This window comes from Taudactylus pleione, unplaced genomic scaffold (genome assembly GCF_031769625.1).
Source record: "Taudactylus pleione unplaced genomic scaffold, aTauple2 ptg000366l, whole genome shotgun sequence".
NCBI lineage: Eukaryota > Metazoa > Chordata > Amphibia > Anura > Myobatrachidae > Taudactylus > Taudactylus pleione.
The window spans coordinates 229,462-245,344 of NW_028284767.1; the positions used below are offsets into that span (position 1 = coordinate 229,462).

A 15,883-nucleotide genomic window follows, 5' to 3' on the forward strand; every position below is an offset into this window, starting at 1 on the left:
GCCCCCCCCCACGCTACAATTATCGCGGCGATCCGCCGATATCGGGCGGATCGTCCCGATAATTGCAGCGTGTATGGCCAGCATTAATTATGCAGCAGGGTGTCAGCAACCAAATGATAGGTGCTGTTGTAAACTAAAATAGAAGTAAGGATAGGAGAAGCACGTGAGGGAAGAGGGCCCTAATCGTGAGAGCTCACATTCTAAAGGGGAGGGGCAGACAAACAGGGGTGACACAGATGGGCTAGATTGTGAGGAAGGAACATGGAGTAGTGGGTTAAGATGAGTGCTGGAAAACTTTCAGGAAGAAAGGGGTCTTGAGAGCCTATTTGAAGATTAGGAGCCAGGAAGCAAAGTTATCAAGGAATTGAGCTAAGGCCAGGGGGACGGAAAAAGGTAGCTACTCAAAGAAATTGGAAGAGGCAAATATCATGAGCACTGAATGAAAAGAATGAAATGGAGAGTTTAGAAGGTAAGAGTTGGCGGGAGTGACCAGACGATAGAAGTACCCCAACACCAGGGCCGAAACTAGGATATCTGTCACCCGGTGCAAGGTAGCAATTTTGTGCCCCCTCCCTTACCGTACCTGGATTTTGTCCTTGCTCCTCCATAAGGCAGTGCACTAGTCAAACGTCCCTGGTATAGTGACTTACATTATTCCACACACAATAATGCCCATTACACCTTATGCCACACACTGTAATGCCTATTACCAAAGTGCCACTTACATATTTGCCAGACACTATTTTATCCCCCACAGTAAGACTTCTAATTACTTTAAAATTACCTGCTTGTTGACAGGGGTTTTATGCTCATTGCCAGGGGGTTCCATGCTCATTGCCAGGGGGTTTCACGGGAGAAGATGCAGCTTTCAGCATCTTCTCCCAGCACTTCAGCTGGCCTAACAGACACTAGAGGTCCAGTAAGGACCTCTAGCATCTGTCTCCTCCTTGGCAGCGGCCATTTTTGGATGGCCGTTTTCTGACTCTCCAGCCTCCAAGCCACCGTGAGTCATCCCTTTTTCACCCCCTGCATTCCGGCACCCGGTGCACATGCACCTCTAGCCCCCCCCTAGTTGCGGCCCTGCCAACACCAACACTGTGGCAACCTCCAGGCCAGGAAGTGTGAAAGAATGTGAGGCCCCCAAAGGAGATAGTTGCAGGAGAAGTGGTGTCAGAGGGTATATCCAGGATTTGGTGATGGCTAGGAGATTCAAGGAGTTGGAGATGAAGCAGTCATGGATGGGGACCAGCTGATTATAGACAGAACTGGCTTTCCAGAGGACACAGGAGAGAGGGACAGTGGGCCTGATTCAGACTGCTCGCAAGCGCCATGCGCTCGCAAGCGGGTCGATGGTTGCCCAGTGCGCATGCGCTAGCCCTGGAGCGAGCGCAAAAAGTGCTCGCTCTGAGACTCACTACAAAAGGGGCGGCTGTCGATGTTGATCGACAGCTCGCCCCATTTTGTAGGCATGGCGGGGGGGTGGTTGAGCAAACGGAGGCGTTCCTGCAGGAACGCCTGCCATTTGTGGGCGGCCCTACTGACATCACTAGTGATGTCAGTAGGTGGACTTCCTGCTCTAATAGTGCAGGAAGTCCACTGGGGCTTGCGTCAACGAGACCCTACCGCAAGGGTCTCGTCACAAGCCCGAAGGTCGCGATGCTCTTGAGTCTTGACCATCGCGACCATCATCATGGCCGCTCGCATAAGCTGTGGGTGGTAACCCACAGCTATGCGAACGGCCAAGAGGCCGCAACAAAAAAAAAAAGTGGCCGCCCTGATTCAGAGCGAGCGCTCGCTTTTTGCGAGCGGCTCTGGATCAGGCCCAGAGTTACAGTAGGAGGAGAGAGAAGAAGGAGATTGTTACGGTTGCTGTAGTGTGGGATTGAGATTGATTTAGAGCAGGGGGATAAGGATAGTGTGGGTATGTGGTGGGCTTCAGAATGAGGAAGGGTGACAGCAGGTGGTGGGCAAGGTGGAGGTTTAGTGTGGTGTGGGTGGAGAAGAGGAGAGGTAACTTGGAGAAAAGGGAGGGTGCAGGGCTTAGTGGTGGTATAGCAGGACCATGGAGGGAAAGGAGTAAATAATAATGGCGTTATGGGAGATATGGCGGAGAGTACTAGATTGGATGAAGGGAAACATAGGAAAGGAAGGAGGAGGAGGAGAAGGTGGAGGAGACTATGGAGGAAGAAAAGAGATGGGAACTGGTGGTAGAGGAGAGAGTTATGTAACTGCTGAGTGAGGGGGGAGTAGAAGAAAAGAGAGATAGTGTAGATGAGGTAATTGGGAGAGAAACAGCAGTAGCAGTGATGAAAGTGAGATACAGGAACAGTGCAGTTAAAATGTCTAAAAATCAGATGAAAGGAAGAACAATGCTGGTAGATATTTATGGAACAACTACAATAGTATCTAATAAATAAAATGAGTTTGGAGCTGTTAAAGTTGCATGACTTTAAATTTAGGATAAAGTATTCATAAAGATGTATAGGTGTTAAACAATGGTAGATACTACAGTGGTATAGAGATAAATTGACAGTGGTACAGGAATGATTTAAACAGTGTAGAGTCAAAAAACATACATACATAAATTAAAGGGCAGCAAAGTAACTGGTAGTTGCTTGCAATGCTGAAGAAGGGTGTTGGCAAAAGGTGTGCCAGGTTATAATGAAAGCTGGTGGCTGAGTTGCAGGGTATCCAGAAGCTCAGAAGATCCGTTTCAATTGTTTCAAAGTTGTAAAGAGTTCTTTTTAACTGTTGTCTTCCTGTGTTCCTCCTGTCTAACTCTTTAAATTATGCTGTGCATGTAATACCACTTACAAAAAAAAACACTTTGAAATAAAAACCTATGCAGCCTTGTAACAGGCCTGCAGCCTGTACCCTGCTAAATATATAGTGAAGCATACATGTGAAGTAACTGATTGCAGCCCACCCCTGTAACCTCACCCACACCAAATGCAAGGCATAAAATTCTAAAACAAACAGACCATGAACAGCATCTCATGTATCTAAGAGTTGATATATAGTTATATAGCCAGACCTTAAATCACTCTTGATTATGCAGATATTAGTTAATGACAGTATACCTAGAAAATCAGTAAATACAAACAGCACTGGTATCTATATCAGATGACTGATGCCAATATATTGCAAAGGTGTTTTTTTGACCCTACCTTATGTACTGTAGGTTGATCCTGATGTTATACTCTAGTTCAGCGGTTCTCAAACTGTGGGTCGCGACCCCAAAGTGGGTCGTGCCTATCTCAGCATGGGGTCGCAGTGTTGATTCACAGCGTTACGCCTGCATACGCAGTCCCCCACTCTCGCCTCCTCCCCACACTGATTGACACCCATGACACGCCCCAATGTTCGTGCGTCATATCACCTGGGTGTCAGTCACAGTGAAGGAGTCACAGCGCAGTCTGTGTAGTTGTAGGAGGTGCGCTGAGTCACTGCCCTGCCCCAGCAACAGCTACTGGCAGCTTTAAATATAGTGAATATAGTGTTAAAAAGAGAGAACCATTTTTTATGGTAAGTAAAGTAATATGTAGAACTAATTAAAGTAGGATGATGTGTATACATTTTATGCCACATTACCTGCCTTTTCCATCATCCTCCCTATATTTGTTTTATACACGTCAGCTTTCTTATATATTTGTATGCCATAAAATATCTAAGGAAGATGATGATCCTAAAACAAATATACTGTAGGGAACATGATGGGCACCGTTCCATGCCGATCATCTTTCTATATTTTTATGCCCGTTATTTTTCTTACTCATAAAAATATATCTCATCTTTCTTATGTATATTTATGACCACCATATTCTTTTTTATGGCATACAAATATATAAGAAATATGATGGGCATAAAAATATATAAGAAAGATGGTGGGTATTATTCATATATAATTTTTTTTAATGAGAAAAATTAACAGTCGGCATGCATGATGCATCACATTCAGGATGCGATGCATCCCGCCACTTTTCACATGCATACCGGTGCTGATTACGCCGGTATGCATGAAGGAGACCACAAAGGACAGCTCTTTTGGCAAGAGTTGTCTTTTGCGAATGAGGGACTTCTGGGTCTATGACCCAGAAGTCTCTCTGGTGTCACGCTGCAGAGGGTGCTGGGAGGGATCCGATTGGATCCCTTTCACATCACTCGGCAGAGAGAAGCCCTTAGGCTTCTATAGGGTAATGCCATTCCACCGATTGGTGCATATAAGAAATGCAGTCAAAACCCCCAAAACGGCATTTGGGAGGGTTTGATTGCATTTCTCTCATTACTGCATCCTGCCCCAGATCTTAGAAAAAAAAAAGTGTTACCTACCTGGGCATTGTTCAGCGGTAACTTGCTGGGGTCCAGTAAAAAAAAATGTTTTGTCAGACGGGGTCCCAGAGCAAAATAGTTTGAGAACCCCTGCTCTAGTTAGAAATGATTGTCTTTAGCTGCCCTGTAAGACTTAAGTCCATTACCCAGATCACACGTCAGTGCAGCCAGCTGATGACCACAAACAAAGACTAACAGCATCCTTCTGCCAAACACATTTTTATGTATGCCCAACAGTGATCCGTCGATTTTCACTTGCAGCAACACAATATTGGGGAAAGTTACTAATAATGATGGCAATATCGCAGGGTATGGGGTATTTTTAGTGTCATGAAGTCAATAGTTTCTTCAGAAGTTAGGTCCAGCAATTGGAGTTGGGGTCCCGGTGGTTCCAGAAAGATAGGAGGTAAGTAATACATGGTGTCTGCCTTCAAGCAAGTGTCATTTTGAGTTGTTTCATCAACATTAATTCAGTGATATACCTGTTACAACCAGTATTCAACATTATTATAGAAAATTAAAGAATCTGGCCTATGCAGTGTCACCTCCGTCCGCCAACTATTCCAACCTTTCACTGCCTACTGCTGTGTAGTGGGGAATGTAGTCTGGAACCCGACGGTCTAAATGCCGACCGCCGGCTTCCAGACTGCTTTATCCCGACTAGGGACGAATGACAGGTGTCTAAATGTAGATGCCTGTAATTTGCCCGACGTCGGGAGACTGGCGCCCGGCATCCTGAACGAGCGGATGCCGGGTGCCGAGCGCAGATAGCCGTGGGGGGGGGGTTAGGCACCCCCCCAGGGGGACTTATGTTTAGGCAGCGGGGAAGGGGGGTCAGGTTTAGGCATTTAGAGGGGGGGTTAGGCACAGGGGGGGAGGTTAGGGTTAGGCACTCCTAAGGAGGGTTAGGTTAGTTGATACTTACCTTTAGGATGATTGGGATTTCCTCCTTTGTCGGGCAGCCGCTGTCGGGAATTGAACCGCCGGCCATGCACCCGGCAGTAATACATATCACACCCGTGTAGTGTTCTACTCCATTACCCTTCCCAGTGCAGAGCGGTTCTCCACCTAAGGTCTGTCCCATTGCGCTGCAGTGGGAGCTGTTGGGTGGCCCCGGCTTCCACTGTGCATGCATGCTAGAGACGGGGCACAGACTTTAATAGATTATTATAGAGATAGTAAAGCTTTACACTATTGAGTTAGATAATGTGCCTCAAATAATTGTATTGTGTATACTTAACTAAATATTCCACCTTGCACACCTTCATACTTTTGCTGTAATTTGCCATGTTGGGAGGATATTCTGTATCTGAGCCAGCAGAACTTCATGACAGACTTGCAGTGATGTCACAGCAGATCAACTGAGTGTAATTGCAGTTTTGTGTTTTAAACTCAAGTGTTAAATAAAGATTATATAAGAACTATGATTGTTTCAGTTGATGAAATATCACCCAGGGCCCATTGTAGTTTTAGTCGTTAGTGTCTTTCCTGCAAATGTAAAGCACTTTGATTCCTTCTGGTGAAAAGGACCATATAATACTGTGAATAAGCATTATTATTATTATTATTATTATTATTATTAATTAGAGACGTGCTGGTCCAGTTATCGGAGAACTGACAACAACTGAATTTAGGGGTTTCGAGTCGAACCAAGGGCTCGATTCAGACCCGCTCGCTAAATGTGTTCGCATGCAGCAAAAGTATGCAAATCCACGATCACCCAGTTATGCATTAGCACACTCACTATGTCTTAGTGTGCGATCACATTGTGTATGCAGACGCCCACCAGCCTGTCTAAAGATGCCCACTTGCGCTCATCAGCTCCAGGAAGTGTATGCAACCACCAGTACCATCCAGTACCATTGGAAGCGATTGCAGTACTTGTGACAGACCATACCCTACCTCAAGCACTGCGAGTGAATCAGTGTAATTTTTAACCAAGTGACGTGTACTATGACGCTGCGTCTTAGTTATGCACACCTCTGAAACAGCGTTAAGACGCTTGGGCACGCCTGCATTCGCACCACCACCACTCCCCCGCTTTCACTGACCAGCCCCTGTCACCTCCCACAAAGGGCTTGACCTGTCACTCATTCAACCGGGCTGTCTATGCACAGTGAGCGAATGCTTCCCGATCACACGAACTGGTTCGCACACGCGCACTGCAATGTGTACGCATGCGCAGATTGCAAAGATTGTCTGGCTGCGTGCAAACGCAGCCTAGCGAGTGGGTCTGAATCGGGCCACAAATTAGATTTTTAGAATCACTTTGGGGTACAGAGTCGAACCAAGTCCCGGTTCGGATCTACCCATGGTTCGGAATTCGGATTTAAAAACCGAACTCCGGTTTTGTATTGCATGCTAACAGGTCAAAATGACGTAATTTTATCTGGTTTTCTTATTTTTAAAAATACAAATCCAAAACCAAAACACGTGAGGGTGGATTTGCAAAACCAAAACACGTAGATGAATCCAGATACAAAACAAAACCAAAACACTTCTGTACAAAAAATGTTAATTGAAAATATCCTTGTACCTAAGAATATCACTCATATTAATGGGAGTTACAGTATACCAAAATATTCTTAATGGTGAAAAGTAAACTAATTTGCTAGTGCGCTACACATAATACATATTTATTATTTGCATTTTCAGGTGATTGCTGTTGTCATGGACATATTCACAGACCCAGATATTTTCTTGGACCTGTATGAAGCAGCGACACGACGTATGATCCCAGTGTATATGATTCTAAGTTTTCAGCATCTTTCGTCTTTTATTCACATGGTGGAAACAACAGGGATCAATGTTAGATTCACAGAGGTACGTACTATAATGTTTATTTTTGTTCATCAGTTTTTACAAATCTACTGTACCTGGCAACTGCACTAGAGTTGTTAGTGATATACTTAAATGTTCTGGTGCTCCTATTTACCCTGCTAGTATGCAGTTTCAAATAAGGAAGTGAGATCAATAAGATTTCAAAAACGATTTAAGTTTCTGGGTAAATCTAGATTTTCAGAAAGATTTTTGACAACATCAATCTTCAAAGCCTCAAACTAAACGAAATAATGTAATAAAATCAAGGATTAAGCTGATACAATGCAGGTATAGTCAAACACATCCGGGTATTACCTAAAGAAAGGTACAGTGACAGGCAGTGGCGTAACTATAGCAGACCCTCCAACAAGACCCGTTCCATTAGGTACAAAACACTCTGCTCCTGGACTTCCCTCTTAATGTATGATTGCAGCCACCTGTGCTGAAACATCTGTCTCATCCATTACCTAGTGCAACACAGGTGACTGCAATCATACATTAGGTGGGAAATCCAGGAGCAGAGTGTTTTGTACCTAATGGAATGGGTCTTGTTGGAGGGTAGGCTATAGAGGGTGCAAGGGTGCGCTTGCTATGGGGCCCGATGGCTTAGAAGGCCCACCGGCCCAGCAAGCAACCCCCTGCAACCTGGCAAGTACAGCACCAGTGTCATTTTTAATCAGGCACTGGTCGCGAGCCAATGGGAACTCATGGACCAGCAGCCAATCAGCAGTGGCTGCTGGTTCACAAGTTCCAATAGGCTTGCGACCGGCGCCTGATTAAAAATGACATTGGCTCTCCTCTGATATGTCTCTCACTAGAAGCTGGGAGGAGGCAAGTAGTGCGGGGCTGGAGGTTGGTAATGGTGGGGGCAATGGGGGACATAGGTAGACCTATGGGGGCCCTGAGGAAATTTTGCTATGGGGCCCCCATACCTCTTATGCCCCTGGTGACAGACACCAGTGGCTATGCACTAAGGATTAGATTTAGAAGTATCTCTGTTTCTTTTGCATTATATACACGTCAGTACTGCGCACGCTCATTAATAATGTGCACGTATATGTCTTAGGTAAGTTCTTAGTGCATAGACGAGCCCCATAATAGGGCTGCAAAGACTTCCTGTGGGCTTGGCATGACCACCTGCTTGTTTATGTATCTATGGTGCAAGCTGCTGTGTGTTTAGATGAGATAAGTGCATTAAACAGTGATGATCTGAGATGCCTGGTTGCTCTACAGTCTACAGGGAATTACATATGCCTCTTCTGTAGGCCCACTGATAGGAAAAAAAAACCTGTTGCACTCTCATTTCAAACACTATACAAGCACCTTGGGTGTCTTCTATTTTGTAGTGCAATGTAATTTGCAGGCTATTATTATTATTATTATATTTTATTTATAGGGTGCCACAAGTGATCAACAGCACCGTACACACAGTACAGGGTGCACAGAAAATGACATTACAATATAGTAACCAAAATATAAACAGAGCACAAGTAACAATTAGCAACACAATTCTCCATACACAGTACAGCTGGGAAGGTGAAGGCTGTCATTGAAGTGCTTGAGAAGAAGGTTGTGAGACAGTGGGGAGGAGGACCCTGCTCCTAGGAGCTTACAATCTAGGGGAGAGGGGAGACAGACAGATGACATGAGGCATGAGTGTGTAGAGGGGGACCTGAGTGCAGGAAGTAGGCAAGGTAGAGATGGCTGAGGCAGGAGGGATAATGACCTGGTGACACGGTTATGTGGTGGAAGCAGGGGCATATCTATAATGGGTGCAGGGTGTGCGGGGCACACGGGCCCCCGGGTCAAGGGGGGCCCACAACGTACACCCTGCACCTATAGGTAATTGTACTTACCTCTCCGCCAATTCCCAAAGTGCTGCTCCGAAGAGCAGCAAACACTCACTGGGAAAATGGGCGCCGATATTTTCATCGCATGCGCAGAAAAGATGTCCCTGGGAAAGTAGGCACGGGCGCCATTTTCCCAGAGACCCGCGCATGCGCTGTAGATTCTGGCATGAAGCCAGAATCTACAGCGCTCATTGCGGCTGAGCCGCAGTCAAAGAGGAGGGGGCCCAAACAGAGGCTGCACACAGGCCCCCTCCTCTTTTAAAACACCCCTGAGTGGAAGGATCTGCTTTGATGAAGAGGTGGGTTTTCAGTGCACGTTTGAAGCTCTGCAAGGTCGGGGAGAGCCTGATCTAGCAAGGAAGCTCATTCCAGTGAAGGGGGCTGCACGGGCAAAATCTTGGATATGAGCATGAGATAAAGTAACCAGGGTGGAGGAGAGGTAACAGTCATTGGCAGACCGGAGTGGGCGGAGGGAGTATGTAAGGAGATGAGGTTGGAGATGTAGGGAGCAGTAGAGTTAGAGAGGGCCTTGTAGGTGAAGGTGAGGAGTTTGAAGAGGATTCTGTAGGGGATTGGGAGCCAGTGCAGGTTTTGGCAGGGGGAGCAGGGGAAGTGAAATGGCGGGAGAGAATGATAAATCTAGCTGCAGCATTGAGAACAGATTGGAGGGGAGCAAGATGGCAATGTGGGAGGCCAGTAAGGAGAAGGTTGCAGTAGTCGAGCCGAGAAATGATTAGTGAATGAATAATCAGTATGGTAGCATTCTGGGAGAGGAAAGACCTAATGTGAGTGATGTTGCATAGCTGGAACTGACAGGATTGAGCCAAAGATTGAATGTGGGGGGACGAAGGAGAGGGTGGAGTCAAGGGTGATACCCAAACAGCGAAGTTGGAAGACAGGGGAGATGATGGTGTTGTCAACAGTGATAGCGAGATTGGTTGGAGTGGAGACTCTATTAGGGGGAAAAATTCTGAGTTCGGTTTTGTCCATGTTAAGCTTCAGAGAGCGCTGGTACATCCAGGTAGAGATGGCAGAGAGGCAGCTGGATACCTGAGAGAGGACAAAAGGGGTGAGTTCAGGAGAGGAGATGTATAGTTGCTATTGGAGGCCAAAGGAGCTGATGAGTTCTCCTAGTGTAGAGGTGTACAGGGAGAAGGGATGCAGTTCACTGAAAAACTATTTATTAACCCAAAAATGCTGTATTAAGAACATTTCTAATTTTTGGCCTTTGGGACTGTTTAACAAGCAGATATCACAGCTTAGTTTTGTTAAGCTTGGCCCCATTAACTAATGCCATCTTTAAATGGCACTTACAAATTGTACCATTCGGATCCGTCCAAGGTGATTGTACCTTTCACATGAATGACTGCGCATAACTGCTAGCTCTGCCTGGTGTGAACCTGAAAGTGAAATGAATACGCAAGCAATCACTTTACGTTTTAGCATTCAGCAACAAGAAGTCTTCCCAGATTCTGTATCTCAGCATCTCAGTCTTGATACATAGCCCCAGAAAACTATTCAAATTTTCGGCGATGAGAAATGCTAATTTTCGGGGCTTTAACATAAAAATTCATACATGTGCCCCCTAGGGGGAACTTTTGGTTTGTTGGTCCGGGTCTCTTTTCTATAAACCTATTCTATTTGTGCTTCCCTTCAGTGTTGTACATCCATATATACAGTACAGGCCTATAGTGACTGATGATTTTGAGAAGGACTAGCAGTATTTACTGGACTGATGGTTTTGATATATATATATATATTTTTTTAAATATAAATACCTGTGTAATATGTCCTAAACTAGCCATGGACTCATCTGAAATAATTAAATAAAAATAAACAAGAGAGCACAAGATAGAGCAGTATATTAAGCTTTATTAATAATAATAAAGTAAAAATAATACTGCAAACTTTTTCAGGGCCTTTGCACGATTTTTTAGCAGCCAAGGCAAAATTGCAACCTAAAGTTCCTTCTTTCCCCTACTCCTTGCACACTTGACCTTTGTAAAATAAAGCTCTTACCTCCCCTTGGCTGACTGTTAAGCCTGCAGTCCACAAATACTGATGTATGAATCAAAAAAGTTGTCCTGGCTTCACTTCTGTCCAAGGGCAAAGGCAAGATTTTCCTAATGTTAGTTTTCTGAACAAGCAAAAAACAAAAATAAAAAAATCTTTCAGTAATAATTTAGCAATAGATCAGTTTTTCAAAATAGCCAGTTTTCTATATTTTCTTGGCAAGTTGTAAACTGGCTGTTTTATTGAATGCAAAACCGCTGGAAAATTGGAAAAAAATAAAAATAAAAAACTGGTGATCTTGAAAATTCACTCCTTGAAAAATCAGATCCATTTTATTATGCAGTTGTTATAATGCACTGTGAAATACCTGGCTACCTGCAGAGTACATTTACCAGTGTATTTTAAATTAGAAAAAAATAATACAAGCATGAATATGTGCTCATGACCACCTGTGTTTCATTCTCATGCACTTCTGCTCACCAGATTATGGGGTATATTTACTAAAGTGAGAGTTTTTAGAAGTGGAGATGCTGCCCATAGCAACCAATCAGATTCTATTTAACATTCAACTAGCACCTTCTAGAAAATAGCTAGAATCTGATTGGCTGCTGTGGGCAACATCTCCAATTCTAAAAACTCTCAGTTTAGTAAATATACTCTGTCTTAAATGCCCCCTGCCCACAAGCTTTTTCCTTTTGCCTCTCTGTCCCATCAGCTTTTCCCTGTTATGCCACGAATCTTTCCCTTACATGCCACCCCCTGACCACAATCATTTATTTTACATGCTACCCTGCACTTTTTCTCACATGTCCCTCCTCCCAGCAGTGTGCCCCATATTGCCTTTTTTACTTACCTGATTCTCCTCTATCATGACTACACTACACTGCAGTGTGACAGTGCTTCATATGAACGCAGTACTCACATGACATTGAGACTGGGACTCTGTCCGCTACACTGTACCAGCCTCTTCAGGCTCTAGCCCAATCAATTATCTCTTCAGGCACTAACCCAAATAATTAACTCTTTACCCACCAGTCCTATTAATTAACTCTACAGGCATGACACACAGCATGGTGAAGGAGACATACTCTGTGGTGCCCCCCTGATGCAGGGACTCTAGGCAGCTGCCCAATTGCAGCACCCACACTGTACTTTATTTTAAAAAGATGATTGTCTTATCTAGTATTCTTTAAATGGTGTTGTATTCTTATGGAGATAGATTAGGATTTCAGTTACATCAATAGTCACGTACAGTATATCTAGAATGATATTAAGATAAAATCTCCCCCGAAAAGAATGTAGTAATTTAAGTGCATATATCACTACAAAGTGGTAAATAATCTTCTAGTAAGAAGAAATATATAAATGCTTATCTGATTTAATGCTTCAATTTAAATCCTGCTGGTAGTTGTTAATTATTTTAATATGTTCCCAAATAAATAAAGATGATATGTATTGGTTACCCTCTAATTGTATCATTCTTCACTGCAAATAATCAGTGGATAATAAAACAAATAAGCTTCCATGTGACTAATGTGTTATAACAGATTATTGTGTTATTAATACAAACTGTATAAAAATCATACCTATGCATTAGTGGTATAGTTTAGTCCTCCAGTGCAAACTATTTAGAAAGCAGATATGACATCTATTGGCAGATCAGATAGATGATAAAGGTGGCAGCGGTGTGTGATGGAGGTTAGTCCACACAGTACATAACCTAACCAGGTCTTAGGTTTATTAACCAGGCAGAACAGATGTACTGGATAACAAAGGGTAAATGCAGCAGGTGTATACTTTATAAAATGTATACAGCACTCATACAATGTATGTACCAGATCCAGCTAAGAATGTATAAGGTAGCGCAGGTGGTGTGTAACAGGGGGGAACATACTCCTGTGTTTGTACAGTGTGTTTCTTTGTAGTTGATTATGCACACTCACTGGCTCTATACATGTAAAAGTTGAGCGGTGGTGATGCAGTGGAACTAAAGGACGGTTACTCTGTAATGCTGTCTCATATGAGTATAACGCTGGAGACTCTCAGGGGCATGTCCTTCTAGCATGGTCAGCACAGACGGTGTAATGGTTAGCGTTACTGCCTCACAGCGCTGAGGTTGTGGCTTCAGTTCCCACCACGGCCCTAACTGTGCGGAGTTTGTATATTCTCCCTGTGCTTGCGTGGGTTTCCTCCGGGTACTCCGGTTTCCTCCCACACTCCAAAAATATACTGGTAGGTTAATTGGCTCCAAACATAAAATATTAACCCTAGTGTGTATGTGTGTGCGCATGTAATAGGGAACATAGAGTGTAAGCTCCACTGGGGCAGGGACTGATGTGAATGGCCAAATATGCTCTGTAAAGCGCTGCGGAATATGTGTGCACTCTATATAAATAGGTGGTAATAAATAAATAAATAATGGAGGACGGAGCTGAAGATGAGTAGTATGGCCACACATGCACAGTGGCACACAAGGTCGGAGGTTGCGCGTCCAGGGTCCTAGTGCCACAGTGCACTCTCTCCTAACAACATCATTAAAGACCAGTGATGTAATTCTGTAACAATGCGATCTCAATTCAAACACAGCATGGGAGGCCACCCAACATTATTCGTCACTTATACAAGTTAAATCACTATACTACAACACTAATAAATAAATTACTGGAGGGATCAATGTGCAATCATCATGGTTAGCTAGTGCTGCAGTAATGATCACCATCATCATCATACATCACCATGTATTCTTGCACTAGGTATCCTCTAACTGTTAAAGACTAATCTCATACAGTGCATCAAGGGATACATCAAAGTCAGAGAACTGTAGGTCGCATACCCGTGGATCATGCTGCTCATACAATTATCTGAAGTGATGGACATACAGACCAATGATGTTACTGTCCTACCTTTGTCCCCTCCTATTTTGTATGATGTATAACATACTGTGCCTGTGGTTTGGAACTCAGATGTCTTTGTGTAATCTCATGTTGTAAGAGCTTACTGAACTGTGTCAGTATGCGGAACTGTGTGTTTAGAAGCGTAATTATTTTTGTTTGCATTATAAAAAAATACCTTCTTACTCTACACAATATCAGCAGTGGTGAGGGGCTGGGTGGTAAATTTTAACTTGGGGGGTAAGCACAAGGGCCCAAGAGCAACGGTCCCCCCTTAAAAAGTCATTGTCATGAACCATATGGGAAAAGCCAGGGGGTAGGGTGGCTAGGGCACAAGCAGGTGGGTGACAGCTAGGTCTCCCTATTGGGGCCAAACCCAGGTTTGGCTAGACCTGCCCAGAGGCGTGGAGTCTAACTCACTTGGTGGTCTTCACCAGTGACCCCTCCAGTTGGGATATGGGTTTTGTTGCAACAAGTGAGCAGGTCACGGCCCTCTGGACAGGTACCTGAGAGTGGCAGGAAGACTGGAACTATATTAGAATGACTATTTTAACACAGGAGATCAGCGTGAACTGAATACTTGAGCACAGGAGATCGGGGTATGAACTGAATACTTGAGCACAGGAGATCAGCGAATGAACTGAACACTTGAACACAGGTGATGAACTGAATACTCGAACACAGGAGATTAACTGAATGCTCGAACACAGGAGATGAACTGAATACTTTAACACAGGAGATGAACTGAATACTTGAACATAGGAGATTATCTAAATACTTGAACACAGGAGATGAACTGAATACTTGAACACAGGAGATGAACTGAATACTTGAACACAGGAGATGAACTGAATACATGAACACAGGAGAATGTACTGGAATTGCTAGAGGTCCAGCTGAAAGCTAACTAGCAATTAGCATGAAAGCTGACACCACTGTAACACAGGGAGGCTGCAAGAGAGAAAAACAGCACACTAAAAAACAACATAGGAATTTACAAGAAACACTGGAGTTCTGTGAGAGCTGAAGTAATACCTAGGGAATTAGCATGGGAGCTAATATAAGTAACACTGATGGTCAGCGTGAGGGCTGAAACAACATACTATAGATACTTCATGGAAAACACCGGAGAGCATAATAATCACTGAAACAGAGAAGTTGAACAGCAGTTTCCTGTTCCTGGAGTCAGACTTAAATACCCCTGGGTAGCTGGTCATTGGATCAGAGGATCAGCTGAGTGACCACAGGACTACCATTGGGAGAGACTAGTTAGGTGATATGGACCAACATGGTCGCGCCCATGCTTGGCACCCCGGAAACCAGGACGCATGCACGGAATCCCTAGCAGACCCTGGGGAGAATACTCAGACACCACTCACCTCCACTCCCAGCAACTGAACACCTAAGCCCAAGGATGCCAGTGCGGAGGTGAGTAGCGGCCGCCTCTTGACAGTCATCTAACATATAAAACACATGGATTTTCTTCTTTGACAATAAGAACTTATTGCAGCAATTAAAAAAAAATAGCTTTTGACCACAAATTATCAATAACATTGTTAGAACAGCTGTGCGGTAATGACCTGGTAAGGATTAACTTACAGATTCTCTTTGTCAGTCTCTAGATATGTGGATGCATGTGCTGGCTAGCCAGACCTTGCATGTAAAATGGAGCTGAAAAAACAGAATTGGGACTTTGGTTCCATTAGAAAAAAAAAATTGGATGAAATATATGAAAGAAAATGGTTTATATAAAAAAAGGAATACTTTATCCAAGTAATAAATGTTTTAGGCATCATTGCTATGGTAATACGGAGTAGTAATAGTAGTGGGGACACATGACAGGTGGGTAGAGATATTAGTGGTAGAGACACATTAGAGGTAGGTGTGGATACTAGTAGTAGAGACAGGTGGGTGGGTGGTATGACAGGTGGGTGGAGGTAATATAGTAGTAGGGACACATGACAGGTGGGTGGAGGTAAT

The 15,883-nt window shown here is 44.0% G+C and overlaps 1 protein-coding gene across 1 annotated transcript in view; it reads left to right on the forward strand.

Moving 5' to 3' along the window:
- The window catches only part of SACK1E (scaffolding CK1 anchoring protein E), a 125,573-nt gene that overhangs the window by 38,185 nt on the left and 71,505 nt on the right, over window positions 1-15,883 (forward strand). The window contains exon 3 of the mRNA XM_088444518.1: window positions 6,985-7,152. Within this exon, the coding sequence (XP_088300644.1) occupies window positions 6,985-7,152 (168 nt within the window). The remainder of the gene's footprint in view (window positions 1-6,984; window positions 7,153-15,883) is intronic.